Source organism: Rhinolophus hipposideros (assembly GCF_964194185.1).
Source record: "Rhinolophus hipposideros genome assembly, chromosome: X".
Taxonomy (NCBI): domain Eukaryota; kingdom Metazoa; phylum Chordata; class Mammalia; order Chiroptera; family Rhinolophidae; genus Rhinolophus; species Rhinolophus hipposideros.
The window spans coordinates 118362847-118377579 of NC_138046.1; the positions used below are offsets into that span (position 1 = coordinate 118362847).

The 14733-nt window shown below is 41.2% G+C and overlaps 1 protein-coding gene across 4 annotated transcripts in view; it reads right to left on the reverse strand.

Annotated features, from left to right (window-relative positions):
* The window catches only part of GLRA2 (glycine receptor alpha 2), a 193885-nt gene that overhangs the window by 21846 nt on the left and 157306 nt on the right, over window positions 1–14733 (reverse strand). For all 4 annotated transcript variants that reach the window (XM_081043156.1, XM_081043158.1, XM_081043157.1 and 1 more), the window contains one exon: window positions 12042–12191. In XM_081043156.1, coding sequence (XP_080899282.1) covers window positions 12042–12191 — 150 coding nt within the window. The remainder of the gene's footprint in view (window positions 1–12041; window positions 12192–14733) is intronic.

The following is a 14733-nucleotide window of genomic DNA, read 5'->3' on the forward strand; positions in this document are numbered from 1 at the left end:
ACAATTAAAAGTATTTAAATAGCAATGCTGAAGCAGTATTTTCCTGATCTTGCCTCATTGCACCCTAACCATTTCTATATGGAGTGATATTGCTACAGTTCCATTCTGATTATAGCAACTTGAAAACTTTTTGGTGGCTACCACTTCATGAGCAATTGGTCGTACTTCCTCTCAGGCCCAGTTGCCCCATGTCCCCAGCCCCTTGCCACGTTGTTTCTCGCCTCTGAGCCTTTGCATAAGTGTTCCCTTGGCTTAACCGTCCTCCCCACCCCTTTCTCATCTGTTAAATTCCTACTCTTGTGTCAAGACCCAGCTGGATGGTCAGTTCTCTGGTGCTGCTAAGTGGAGGAGATGCGCCATCCTTGCTCCTCCCCAAAGCCTGCACCTAACCCTCTCATGTAACCCACAACATTATGTATTGAAATCATTTGTCTGCTAGTCTGTCCATCCTAGCAACGCCCCCAACACAAACAAAACAGCCCCCACAAACAGCACTAAAAGGAAACTAGTTAATAAAAGGAGACTAGCTGATACAAGTTTTCCTTATCATTTTAATGTTGAATTCCCTTTAAAATTTTGGTATAGCAAAAATTGTCTCTGTACGAAACTAGAAGTTGAACTGAGTTGGATCATTATAGAAATCTAAAGGCTCATTGATGTAGGGTCGGGCTAGTGGCTCCGCCCAAGCACGCTCTCTCACCTTCCCAGGAGACTCCTGGAAGGAAAAGGATTCTCTCCCTCAGCAACTTTCTCATCAACATTGAAAGGCTCCTCAAGTCTCTCATTAGAAACACACAGTGAACAAACTTATGGTCTACGTATACCTCTTCCATCACTTCTCTCTTTTTCTTGGAAAGGTTGGCTATACTCAATGTCCTCACTTCCCCACTGCTCCCTTCACAACTACACTCCCTGAAATCTTGTGTCTGCCTCCATCTCTCCACTGACCCTGCTGTTGTTGAGGTTGCCACCATCCTCTGAGTTTCTAAAAGCCATGGCAGCTTCTTAGCTTCAAGCCTATTCGAAATCTGCATCTTTAGACACTATGAGCTTTCTTCCTGGTTTCTATTACTACAAGAATCTTCTTTTTCTGCCTCCTGTCCTGCTCTGTTTGAAGCATTCTCCACGGTGCCCGACTGGATTGATTTCTTTTTTCCGTAATGCATATTTGACCATACCACCCCGCTATCTAAAAACCCTTTGCTATCTCCCCGTTGCCTTGAGAAGAAAGTCCAGCCTTCTTAGCATGGTGTGAGCCTTTCTTTGCCTAGCTCTCCTGTCTTGTTATTCAACTTTGAGGGAGCGAGGTGTTGGCTTGGTGCTTGTCTTATTGGCTTTTTCTAAAAAGTTCCAAGACAAGGATTTGAGTGCAAATAGTTTATCTGGAAGGTGATCTCTGGAGGCACCACTAGAGGAGTGAGAAAATGAGGCAGGGGAAGAAACAACGTCAACTCAAGGTGCATTGGTAAGCAGGTTACAATGTGGGCGACTTGGGCTCAATCCCACTGGGAGTAACTGGGACCCAGTACACAACATGCCTCAGAGGCACAGGGAAGCTGCAGTTTGTATTCCCAGCCCCCAACTATTATTGGTGGAGGGCTGTGCCTGGAGTAAGTCCTCAGTATTTCCAGCTTGCCCTGTAAAACTTGAATATGCTTCTAGGGCCTGAGTAAGATGCCCTCCTTCTCCCTACACCAAGGCAGAGTGGAGCTCGTAGTAGGAAACCATCATTGTATATGGAAACAGTGAGTGCCACGGGGATATGGGTGGGGCAGCGACAGTGTTTACAACAGGGTCCCTCGGGTGTGTTCCCATAGCACTCCTACGGCCTCTATCACGCATGTCATATGTACATAGAAAATGTATCTGCTTATTAGCCCGTCTCTCCCTGGACTGAGAGCATCTCAAGGGTCGAGTCTATTGGACTTTGTGGATGGCTTGTAGTAGGTTTGCAATGCATGTACACTGAGTATATGAATGACTGAATGAATAAAATGAGATGGTCTGAAAAAATGAGATTGAGGGTAAGGGAAAGAGAAGATTATGAAAAGAAGACAATCAGACAGAAAAGTATGATCTAGGAGGAAGGAACGTAGTGAAGAAAATAGAGATAATGGGAAATAACCTGAGATGAAAGGAAGAATTGGAGAGACGCTAAAAAGGGATTTCATTGGCAGGGCTGCTTCTGCAAATCACTCTGCATCTTGCAAAAGAGAATTCCATATTGCAAGCCCTAAAATGACAGCCTGTCATCATACCTAGCAAAAGGGAACAAGCTTGGGAGAAAACACCTTAAAAACATTTCAGGCCTCTGTATCCATCACAAGCACCAGCTCTCTACCCTGGTGGCATAGGGGAATTACAAAGCACCATGACAGTTATTTATTCTTGCTGGCTTCCATAGTTTTGTCCAAATTCCTAATCCACATAGGTCTGTTTAAGCCTCATTTACACCTCTCAACATTTAAGACAAAAACCAAACATGCTTCCTCCTCCCCGGGGAAGCAGTTACAACCTCTTCAACATCCAGCTTGCTAAGGAAGCAGTTGTTACCTTAATTAATGATCTATGAAATCCTCTTTAAACACCTTGTGCAAACAATGTGGCAGAACATGAAAAAATGCCAAATGACAACAGAAAGCACGCACTGTTACGCTGTGTTCTTCTCAAAAGAGAGAGAGAGAGAAGCTAAGATTAAGGGTTTTCCTTGCCAAGGACAAAGAAAAAGGAGATCTGTAGGGATTTCCAGTCTACAAACGTCTTTATAAAGTATCTTTCTTTCTGTTTGTTAATCTCTCAATGGCTAGTTTTGCAGGGTGCAGTGACTGGGGTTAATGTCCTGGACATGACTGTGGATACATTAGTTGCAAAGGTCTGATGTAATTAGAGCACCGTTATCACTGAGAGCCATTTTCGGAGTCCTGGGGACCCTGGCTACTCAGTGTGCTTCTCTGGACTAGCAGCATCAGCACCACCTGGCACCTACTTGGAAAAGTCAGGTCCCGGGCTGTGAGCTACTGAGTCAGACTCTCGGGCTGGGGCCCAGGAATCTGCGTTTTACCTGGGCCTCCAGGTGATTCTCATGTGCACCAAAGTTTGAGAAGTCCTGATCTACACTAGAAAGATCAAGATCAAGATGTGGTCCATACAAGGTACCAGTCTGCGACTGGATGAGTGCATTTGTTATTGGTTACTCTCAGTTCCGGTGCTTATTGCTGGTCTACCCAGCCAGGATTCTTACATGCATTCTCCCAGTTTTAGTAACAAATCCAATAGAAAAGTTCCCACTGGATTCTTTCTAGAATGGAAGAAATCGTTGTTCTCTTTGTTTAACACTGTCTTACTGCCTCCCCTCTTCCTATAACACTAAACATTGTGTGTGCCTATCGAACCACACATGTTTAGGTGCTAAGCCTAAAAATAAGTTTTCATTATGACTCTTCGCACCACTGTACATTCTCTAAATAGGCGTGATAAAGAACTTAATTTTTTCCTACCCACATACAAGCATCTTCCTCTACCAGAATCTGCATATTCATTCAGAGTCTAAACTTAATATTTCCTAGATGTGGACCCTGCCTTCATGCGTGAAGCTATGCATAGATAGCGTTATAGATCTTAGCTAGGTAGGGCATGGATCCACATGGTTATGTTTTAATGAATGAAGCCAATCAGATTCAGTTTTCCTTCATACTCAACTGAGTGTGCATTTCCAAAAATAAATGAAATTTTCAAAGATAGGTTGCTGGATACAATTTGCCTTTTTGTAATGTAAGGGAAAGACAACTGGCCATCACCCAATGGGCCCCACCTATATATGAATTATGCAGGAATTGACTCTGACTAAAATTAGCAGAACTGAAAGCACTCTCTTGGCTTAGTGGGCAGCTGTTTTGCAAGGGACACAATTTGCATACAAGAAACAAAATAATCAAGACAGTTTCATATTGAGAAATGTTGCCTAACAGTGTTCTAAACCAGGGTTTTCTCCATGTGAGCCACTTTCAACATGAAGGGCTAGATAATTATTTGTTATGGGGGCTGTGTTGTACATTGTAGAATGTTTATCAGCATCCCTGGCCACTACTCACTAGATGCCAGTAGCACCCCTCCCTTAGATGTGACAACCACATACCGGGGGTGCCAAAAAATGTATACACATTTTAAGAGATGTTATCCACACTCAAGCAGTAGTTCGCCGTCATCAGAAGTGTCTGGACGCTGATGGGAACCACTTTGAGCATCTCCTATAATTGCCGAAGTCAAACGTGACTTGTATTCATCTTTTGTTATCGGTATATATTGAATATTACAATTAATACAGTTTTTTTCCTTTCTTAAAATGTGTGTACATTTTTTCCGCCACCCTCTGTATATCTTGCCACGTGTGCCTTGGAGGGGGCTGAATGGCCCAGGCTGAGAACCACTGCTCTAAGCCTTTGGCGAGGAAGACCAAAAGGTGAGAGAACTTAAGCAAAATTCTCCAAGGTTGATCCTCCTTTGATTATAGTTCAGTGGGTTCCTCATTTGCTTAGGTTTGTTTGGTTGATTAGGCTTAGCTGTAGTGGCATCTGCATTTCAACAGCCTTCTTTCAAAGTCAGTTTACATTTTAATTGTGTTGGAAGGGTCTTAATGGGTTCTCTACCTTTGGGAAAAGTGCCCTTGTACTTAAGATGTAGATTAGCCACAAGCAGAATCAGTGGGAGGTAAAATGGAAGAATTCAGCTTGTCCCTAATTTGTTCCACTTCTCTTGTTTAGACACAGTAGAGTAAATGTAGGAACTCATTTCAATCCTATGATTATAAAAATAGTTGTACATGGGTCACATCTTGCTGTGCAATCTAATTTCCCTTTGTGGAAGAAAGAAGAAGAGTGAAATAGAAGGGGTCTGTAGGTAGCCTATTGTAGCCATTCTAAGATAATTTGATTTTAATTTGCAGAACATGTTCCCTGACAAATTGAGCAAAAGCTTTATGACCCAGAGTCTGCTACACACCTTTGCGGGGAGAAAGTGGATACTAAAATGAGCAGTCACTAAATAGGACTTACCATGTGCCAGGGCCTATTTCATGAGCTTTCTTTACTCATGGGGCTCATTTTATTCTCACCACTATCCTATGAAGCGTCCATTTTACAGATGAGGAAACTAAGGCACAGGGAGTGTTTTTGTTTTTGTTTTAAGTAATCCGCCAAGGTCACAGAACTGGTAAATTACAGGGGCTCCATTTGAATGTTTGTAGCTTAGCCCATCATTTTAGGAGGTGAAAAACGCAACTCCAAAAGTTCAAGCCATCTGAGACAGTGCTAAAGTAAGAAACAGCAAGGCTACTTCATACTTTTGTCTACCCACAGGCACAAACAAGGTCACTGTGCCACCCACAAAATACTAAATCTCCTTCTCTCGGTTAAGATGAGTGACTGCTGCTTCTTTACCATTTGTAGTTTTATCCTCACTTTATCTAGTCTGCCCTCCTGAAGATAAGATTTACTGAGATACCCAGTCGTAGACTTTCCCCGCTTTCTGACAGCATCCAATCTAGAGCAAAGCCCTGCTTCCTTAGACTTTTCTCTCAAATCTCCCAGTTCACAGAGACACCGCTCTCCATGGCTCCTGATGGTGTGCATTCTCGCTCACTGCAAAGAGTAGTAAACCCAATGACAGGCTTGTTCCTGGTGGTCTTTGGCTGGAGGGCATTGACACCTATTTATGAACGTTACAAAGCTAGCAGTGGTGGCCAATTTTCTATCAGTATCAGAAAGGTTAATACAATCTAGAAATTGGGCCAAATCCAATGAGGTGACAATTTACAGGAATACATATAAAGTCCTTTATTTAGGTTAGAAAAAAACACCCAAGCACATAATCAAGAGGAGATAACTTGAGAGCTATTCGTATTAATAATAGGAAAAAAAAGACTTGGGAAACGTACAAGCATTAGCAAGGTCAAAATGAGCCAATGGAATATGACTACTTAAAAGCATTGCTATAATTGAATGCTCTATTAAAAAGTGCAGATAAAGAAGGAGGATAATACTGCTCTTCCGTGTTACGTGTTGATCATGTTCTTTCACATTTTGTGACTCATATTTCAAGATGCTCACTAGCAAACTAGGGAAAGGGTGATTGATCAGTGTGTTGAGGGGCTATAAGCCATATCGTAGGAAGGACTAGTTCTATTGATTCAGAAGACTTGAGAAGACCTACCAGCTCACCATCCTGAAATGTTTAAGGGGATGTTTCCGGGAAGAGAGTAGGAGATTTTTACCTCCAAGGAAGAGGAGTGCCGGTCTAACTGGAGACATTCTAGGACCCCGTGGTTTAAATAAACCACTCCCAGGTGACCATTTGCTCTGGGTTTTGTCTTCTGCTCTTCACCAGTGGGGCCTGGTGTCCCCTTGGAATGTCGGGGAGAAAATAGATAGTGCAGGGCTTCCGGACCTACTGAGTAGAGGGACAAGGGCTCCTTCTAAGTTGCGCCCCTCCAGGGCCATTGCATGGGGGTTTGAGGCTAAAGCCTGGACGAAAATCAACTAGTTCATTGTCCTTATAGGTTTATTTCCTTCCAGTACGCCAATGGGTAGATGATTGGGTGAAAGCACAATTCAGATATCAGTAAAGTGTCTAAGTAATATCTCCCAGTACCATTTCAAGATTATATTCTTCTGTAACACATGTACAACAAATGGGTAGAAGTGACACGTTACGGAAAGGAACAAATTAGGTACTATGGGTGCTTGAAAGTGTGGGATTATTTCAGCCCTGTGTAGGATCAGGAAATTATCTTTTGGGGAATTAGCAATTTAGCTAAGACTTAAAGGAAAGACAAAGGAGGAGGCAGAGAGAAAGATCACACATGCACAAAAATGAGCACTGAATTGTTCCTTTCCCAAGTTACCATCATCTGAGACATTTTGATCAGGGACTCCCATTCTTACTGTTTTCTAATCAGGTTAAGAGGCTCTTATTTTCTTCTTGGGGAGGTTGAAGTCTAAACGGTATAGTAACATTATTCCTTTTAAAAGGTGGCTTATTATCAGATGGTCTAAAAGCCATAACCATGTTCCAAGAAGCCACAGTTTCTGTTTTGTCTCTGAAAATAAAGAAGGGCTATGTGGGCAACTGGAAACATCTGTAATCAGGCACAATGCCAGAAGTCAGATGCACTGTGGCCAGATATAAAAGGAAAGGGAGAGAGAAATGCATGTGAGGCTTTCAAGTTCTTGGGGGAAGTTGTTATAACCATCACATAGTGTGAAAACTTCTTATTGGAGCTAAGGAGATAACATAAAAGTAGGATTTTATTGCATAGACCTGGGGCATCACCTTCTAATAGACTGGGGTGGCCCAACCACAGTGATTTGCAAGTTCTGTCAGTGAAGAGCTGGGCTTGATTGTGTCTGGGAAACTCTGCTTTGATCAAATTGACAGTGGCTGCTTTTTGAGATATAGAAAAGATAATCAACGCAAATAACCTAGCCGCAAATTGCCGGGGCCTTCCTTGAAAGTGACCCCATTTCATAACTTGATTGTTCAGTAAACACCAGGCATTCTTTCCATGCAAGTAAGTGTAATCTCAGGAAATGATCTGATTCTATACTTATGTGGAATAGAAGGTATTATAGAAAATATTAGTGTGTTAGAGGTGTTTTGTGTGTGCACGAGAGAGAGAAAGAGAGAGAGAGGGAGAGAGAGAGAGAGGGAGAGAGAGGGAGAGAGAGGGAGAGAGAGGGAGAGAGAGAGAGAGAGAGAGAGAGAGAGAGAGAGAGAGAGAGAGAGAGAGGGAGAGAGAGAGAATGAGAGTGATAATGTAAGATGTAAAATGTGACCTCAACCTCAGCAGTTCAGGTCACAGATGCTAGAGCCAGACTGCCTACATGTGTGGCTTGGGGTATTTAACCTCTCTTTGCTTTAGTTGCTTTATTTGTAAGATGGAGATAAGAATGCTGCCTTCTTATCAGGATGACTACTTAATTTATCCAAACAAAGACAATTTTGATAGTGGAAAGTGGCATTCACAGACTGGTATAGCTTTATAATGTTAATTATTACAAAGTAAAAAAAACCTATCAAATAACAAAACAGTTACAGATTTATATCATGCGAAAAAATAACAAACTGACTCAATCATGAACATTGAGATGTTCAACAGCAAGACTGCTTAGCCTCTATTTTGTTGGTTTCATGTTCACGAAGCCTATGATTTTCCATGTTTTTCACTGACCCCACAAGTGGTGGCCTGATGGCTTCATGGATTTTGCATGCCATATCATGGACCAAAGCTGGTATCAAAGTGGCCAGCAGGATGGCAGAGACCCACCACCGACAGAGACCAAGACAAAGAATCATTTGTCCCCAGCCTCTTGTGTCCGAGTATACTTCATTTGATCAGCAAGCTTCCTTCAAGCTATCTTGGAAAGAGAGTGTTAGTTATGACATTGCTTCTGGAAAGGGTCAAGAGAAGAGGTCAGGGATAGTGATGATGGTCATTTTCACCACATGTTAAAGTGAGAACTTGCACACTGCACGTGTATACCCCCACCCTAGAAGATCATACCACGACAGACACCGAGTGTACAAGGTGGACGTCAACCAAACCCACCTCAGTTTATTTTAATGCAAGTATTCATAAGTGTTTTGTTTAAAATGATTAATCCAGGACAAATGCTAAATCACACAGGACATCAGGAAAATAGGCAAGCCCAGGACTTTCTGTGGTGAGTAAGGCTGTATGATCACACTACTCACACAGGTGTTGTGGGGATTAAATCAATTACTGTATGAGAAGTGCCCAGAAGAGTTCCTGGTATATATAATAAGCACTCGAGCAGTGTCAGTTCTTGTTACTATTTTTTTTTCTAATCATGGTTCAGACTCAGAAAATTTGAAAAACACTGCCTTAGAGAGAAAGATGCCGTATCCAAAGGGACAAATAATTGGAAATGTCTCACACTCTTTTTTTCAAAATTCAATCATCAATGACAATAACAACCTTGATTGCAAAGGTCAAGCATGATTTGTTTTGCTCCCCACCTCCCCCTCAACTCTTAACTTTGCTAATTAAATTTCATACTTTGTACAGCCATTTTGAGATGTACAGTCAAACTCAAGAACGTCTCCATAAAAAACATGTAGGCTTGGATGTCTCAAATACTTTTTTTTAAGACAAAGCAGTGAGTACATCATGTAAATATATGGGTAAGGTTGAAGAGAGGAAAAATGGAGAGCAAGGCAGTCCAGGAATTTGGAGGCCAAGGACAGGATAGGTTATCCATATGGATATTGAAGACCCTTCAGGAAAGGTGACATTAAGAAGAGTATTGGGTTGATAGTGAAGTAGGCGCTAAAGTCATTAACTAGTAAGGAGTGTGGCTGGAGGCCGGTAGATACCAGCGGTGATCAGGGAAATCAGTGATGAAGTTGGACAATTTGAACTTCAGAGGCTCCAAAAGAGCTGGGTTTGAGGAAGGAGAAAAGCAAGATATAGTTCAAGCATCCCAGTGAGGAGCAAGGAGGACACCTGATGTGGCTGCCAGTGGTGGACATCAAAGGGAGACTCCGAGAGATGCCACGTATATCTAATTACTTGCCCACTCTACTGGCATATCTCCTAGGCATCGAAATTTAAGAGCATCAAAATATGACTTTTGAGTACTACCTCAAATCTGCTTCTGTCACAGTAGTCCCCGTTTTAAATAGGTACACTGCCCACCTAGTTGTTTAATTCAAACATCTGAGCCACAGTCCTCTTTTCTTCACCTTCCCACATCAAATGCATCAGCATGACCTGTCAGTTTTACCTCCAAAGGATAAACCATTGGGATATAAATTTCATCAAGAAATTGCGTTTTGTCTGTCCTGTTGAAGAATATATTCTAAGGAGGCAGACAGTGGCTGGCACATAGTAGGAAGCAAATATTTGTGGAATGAAGGGTTGAATCTTGAATCTGACTCTTCACTCTATTCCCATGACCAATACCGTAGTCTACGCCACCAATATGTCTCACCTATATGTCTATCATAGCTTCCTAATTGATCTGCTGCTACTACCTCACCCCACGGACTATCCACTCCATAGCCCGATATTTGCTATGTTGAAACTAACCAGTGGATTTTACTCGGAATAAAATTGTTTCTTTCCACTGTTCTGCCAAATCTATACGAACCTGAAATTAGCTTTTCCTCCAACCTCATGTTTTACTACTTTGTCTTTCTCATTTGTTACCACCTGCTCTAATACCGCCCAGATTTTCCCCAGCTTTCCTTATCATAATAAGACTCACCGGGACTCTTGTGAAAAGTACTACAGTAATTCACAATGATCTCTCTGGAGACTCTGATTCATAAGGTTTTGGGGTGGAACACAAGAATCTGTACTTTTAACAAGCACTCCAGGTGATTCTTATGGTAAGATTAGATGCAGACACAGCCGAAGGATCCTCCCCACAGCGCCCCAATTATTCAGAATTGAGAAGCAAAATGAAACCAGTTTTCCATCTCTGGTCTAGGAGAGCGTGCAGTCGGTGGCCACCTATTATGCTGATCCAGGGAATTCCGGGAACATAATTTATGTGCCAAAGTACCCTCACATTCTAGTAAGATTTCCTGGGTGCACTTTGTGCTAGACTCCTGTGGACAAGGTTGAAGAAATGGTTGTCACCAACAGGGCAGAGAAAATTGAGAAAGGCTGCACGTTCAACAGTGTACAACAAGGAGTGCGTATATGTGTTTCCGTTTCCGTTTCGGTTTCCTCAGGCTGTGGCAGGACAAAATGTTCCTGAGAGGTAGGGAAGAGAAAGATGCCAGCTAGCAGCATACCAGCCCAGAGTATGTGCAGGAACATTGTAGATATAGTGAGGACTCAGTGAGCTTACACACGTACATGGTCATCAGCGTAAGAGATATCTAAATCACAGCAAATGTTCAGCTTTACACCTAGGTATCTGGAAGCATTATGCTTCACAGTGAAACATCTGATAGGATAGCATATAACTATGGCTTTATCAGCAGGTTTAATTTATCAATTTGGGGGGAGGGAGATTTTGAAAACAATCTCTCATCTCCTGTGTATAAAATTTCAACTTTAGTATTGCAATGATATTGTTACATTCTCCATACCAAAGCATTCTCACACTAGCATTCTCCATACCAAAGGCCGTGTTTCTCTCCCAGCATCTGAAACTGAAAACAAGAGCAAGGCTTCTGGTGTCCTCTGTGAAATTGGCTTCTGTACCAGAGCAGTGCTTTCCAAACGTGTCTGCGCACGAATTACCTGGGAGCTTCAGAAATACCAACTCCTTGCTCCATCCTGAGACTGGGATTTAACTGGTGTGGGGTGTGGCTCCAATTTGGGACTTTTGAAAGTTCCACAGGCTCTTCTAATGTGCAGGCAAGCTTGGGAATCACTGAACTGGAGATTTTGAGCCATGTATTTCATACCTCAGACCTCTGCAGAGTGTAAAGTTTGGGTTTCTGCATTAAAGTGTAAGTCAAGAGGATGAGGCCCATCTGGCTGGATTTATCAAGTTGCAATCAACATGGAAAGGAACCTTATTTACATAAAACCAGAGCAATTGATGAAAAAGTTAAAGCAGTTATGTATACAGTCACACACACACATACAAATTATCAATGTTGAACACAACAGGATTTTAAAGTAATTTTGTTAGATTGAGTATACATCTTTCATTCGAGTTGCCAGAAAAAACACAGGGCTCCCAGTTAAATTTGAATTTCAGATAAACAATGACTAATTTATTAATATAAGAATGTCCCATGCCATACATGTACTAAATATTATTTCTTGTTTATCTGAAATTGAAGTTTAACTGTGTACCCTGTATTTTTATTTGCTAAGTGTGACAACTCTGCCCCAATTTTAAACGACTGACCTGAGCAGTAATTCAGTAGAGTAGGACAGATGAGCACCGCACTTAAGCTTAGCTTCTTGCTCATTCTGTGTTCCTCTGTTTCCTGAATCCCATTGACTGGTTAACCACCTTACGCTCTACCTGACTATGCGCATTGAGGGTCAGCTGTACCTTGTTCTGCCTCTTCTGTCTTCTCCGCAGCCGCAGGAACTCCTTGTGCTGCCTGGAGACGAAATTCACTGCTGCATATTCCAGTAAAGCGGCAAACACAAACAGGAGGCACACTGCCATCCAGATGTCAATCGCTTTGACATAGGAGACCTGAGGGACGGAGAGAGAGGCGTCATGAAACTTGTGGGGAGACTAGGTTGCTAATGTTGTGAGCAGCACAGTAACCTGATTTGTAGATTCTGGGCAGAGCAGTGAGAGGTACAGCCCTACCCTCCCCGCCCCCACCGTCCTGGGCCCTTGTTCCATCTCTTTCAGTGTAGCCCGCCTGCCCATGTAGCCTCATCCCCCAGAACAGCTCCAAAGATTATTGCAAGAATTTCCTCGATGAAAAAAGAAAAGAAAAACAAAACTTCAAGGTAAAATAGAGTGGACATGATTCTCGAAACTGTTCATTTCCTTCTATTTTTTCTTAACATTTAAAAATGAATATAATTAAGTTAATTCCAAAACTTGGATGAGAAATAAACTAGGTAGGGTCTTAGGCCCTTCAAAAACCAATCTGTCATTTTCACTGATTTGTTGACCCTAACTGGCATGAAAACACATTTCATAAATGGTTTTAAACTATCACAATTCAAGAATATTGAACCAAAATAAAACATCAGTGCTCTTGCCTTGGAAGGTATCTATTAGGTTGGTGCAAAAGTAATTGTAGTTTTTGTAGTTGTTTTTAACTTTTTAAACCACAATTACTTTTGCACCAACCTAATAGTTAAGAAGCAAATTTATATAACCCTTCAATGGTTGCTTGAGTTTTTAGTATAACTTATAATTTGATAAGGCAGATTCTGAAAGCAAATACGTTTTATTTGGGACAGAAAGTGACACTCATCTCACTCAACTTCCAATTATTTTTTAAGATAAGGGGGAAAATAACTAGATAAAGTTGTAATCTGTTGGACCCCAGACTACGAAGGATGCTTATCAAACTGCCAGCTGGATGTGTACTATATAGTCCTAATTTTTAAATGGGGTTTCCTATTTTTTGATAGGTGACACTGAGTGCTTGCCAACCAGTGTTTTAACCATTTTAGGTGTACCAATTTTCTAACCATCACACAAACTGTATTACCCCCATTTTCTGAGGAGGAAACTGGAGTACAGAGGAGTTAAGTTATTACCCAAGATAACAAAGCTACTAAGTGGCAGAGCTAAGATTGGAATGGGGACCCAGTCTGACTAGTGGATTTCCTTTCCGGATACACAGTTTGTATCTTGCATTTCCCTTTGACCTTTACAGTGAGTATTTCCTGTGTCATTTACCTTTCTTCTAAATCATAATTTCCAATGCTTGCATAAGGGTCCATACCATGATCAGTCATTCTATATTACAGGACATTTAGGTGATTTTTAGTTTTGGTTTTTGCTACAATAATTTGGAAGCTATGAACATTCTTCCCTCCAAATATTTGACTGTATCCATGATTATTTGTTAGATCAATTTTTAGACTTGGACTATGGGAATAAATGATAAGAAAGTAGGCTCTTGACTTAGTCGCAGCACAGAGGATGTAAAAGCAGACTCCAGAGCAAGATGCCTCAATTAGAAACACTGCTCTGTTCCTGTTGGTCTCTATAACTTTGCCAAGTTGTCTAACCTCTCTCTGCCCCCTTCCTTATCTGTATACCGGACAGTAATAGTACCTGTCTTATAGAATTATGTGGATAAAATCACTTAATATATGCAAAGCACTTAGAATAGTGTCTGGCACAGAATAAGTGCTATATAAATGTTCGCAATTATTTGGCTACATAAGGGTATGATTTTGTCAATGGAGAAATTTTGGAAAAGACAGAAAAATCAACAAGGAAAATAAAAATCACCCACAAGCTTAATATATTCCAATTATTATTTTTAAGGCTACCACCTTCCTTAAACTGTTTGTCTCAGTGAATCAGAACTACTTGTCAGTCCCACATAAGTTGTGACAAAGTGGGTCAGTACTTTGTCATCTTTAGCACTGTGCATTATCACTCTTCTTACCTGGGATGCTATTCTCATTCTTTCTGATTAACAGACATCTTAGAATCATTCAGGGCTTGGCTCAGATACCAACTCCCCTGGGAAGCCTCCCTAACCATTCTTGCTCTCTTCCATCTGGGTTAGGGCCACTTTTCTTAGCTCCCTTAACACTTTCTGTTGAACCTCTCTGCTGTTCTTTCTTAGTCTGCCAGCTTCCCTAACCCCACCACTAGACTATAAGATCTGGCAAATAGTGAGTAAGCATTAGAAATGTGGGATGAATGAATAAATGATTGAATGATGGGAGGAAGGATATATCTGGCCATCTTTCCATTTTTGTGCTTTAATGTAAATAATGGTGTACTATGTAACATTACCCACAATTGCATATATTTGATATTTCTAAGAATCAACTATTAGTGCATTTTAATTCTCTCGGCACACCTAGCATTCCTGGAATGTTTGTTTCCTTAATAAGCGATAATTTGTCTTGTATTTGCTCTATTATAATAATAGAACATTACCAATCACAGCATTATATTGTAATAATAGAACATTTAATTATAATAATAATTAAATCCTATTATAATAGAACATTACCAATCACAGCATTCCCAGTTATATATTATTCAGATGGCCCATAAATATTTTAAGACCCAATAATGAAAG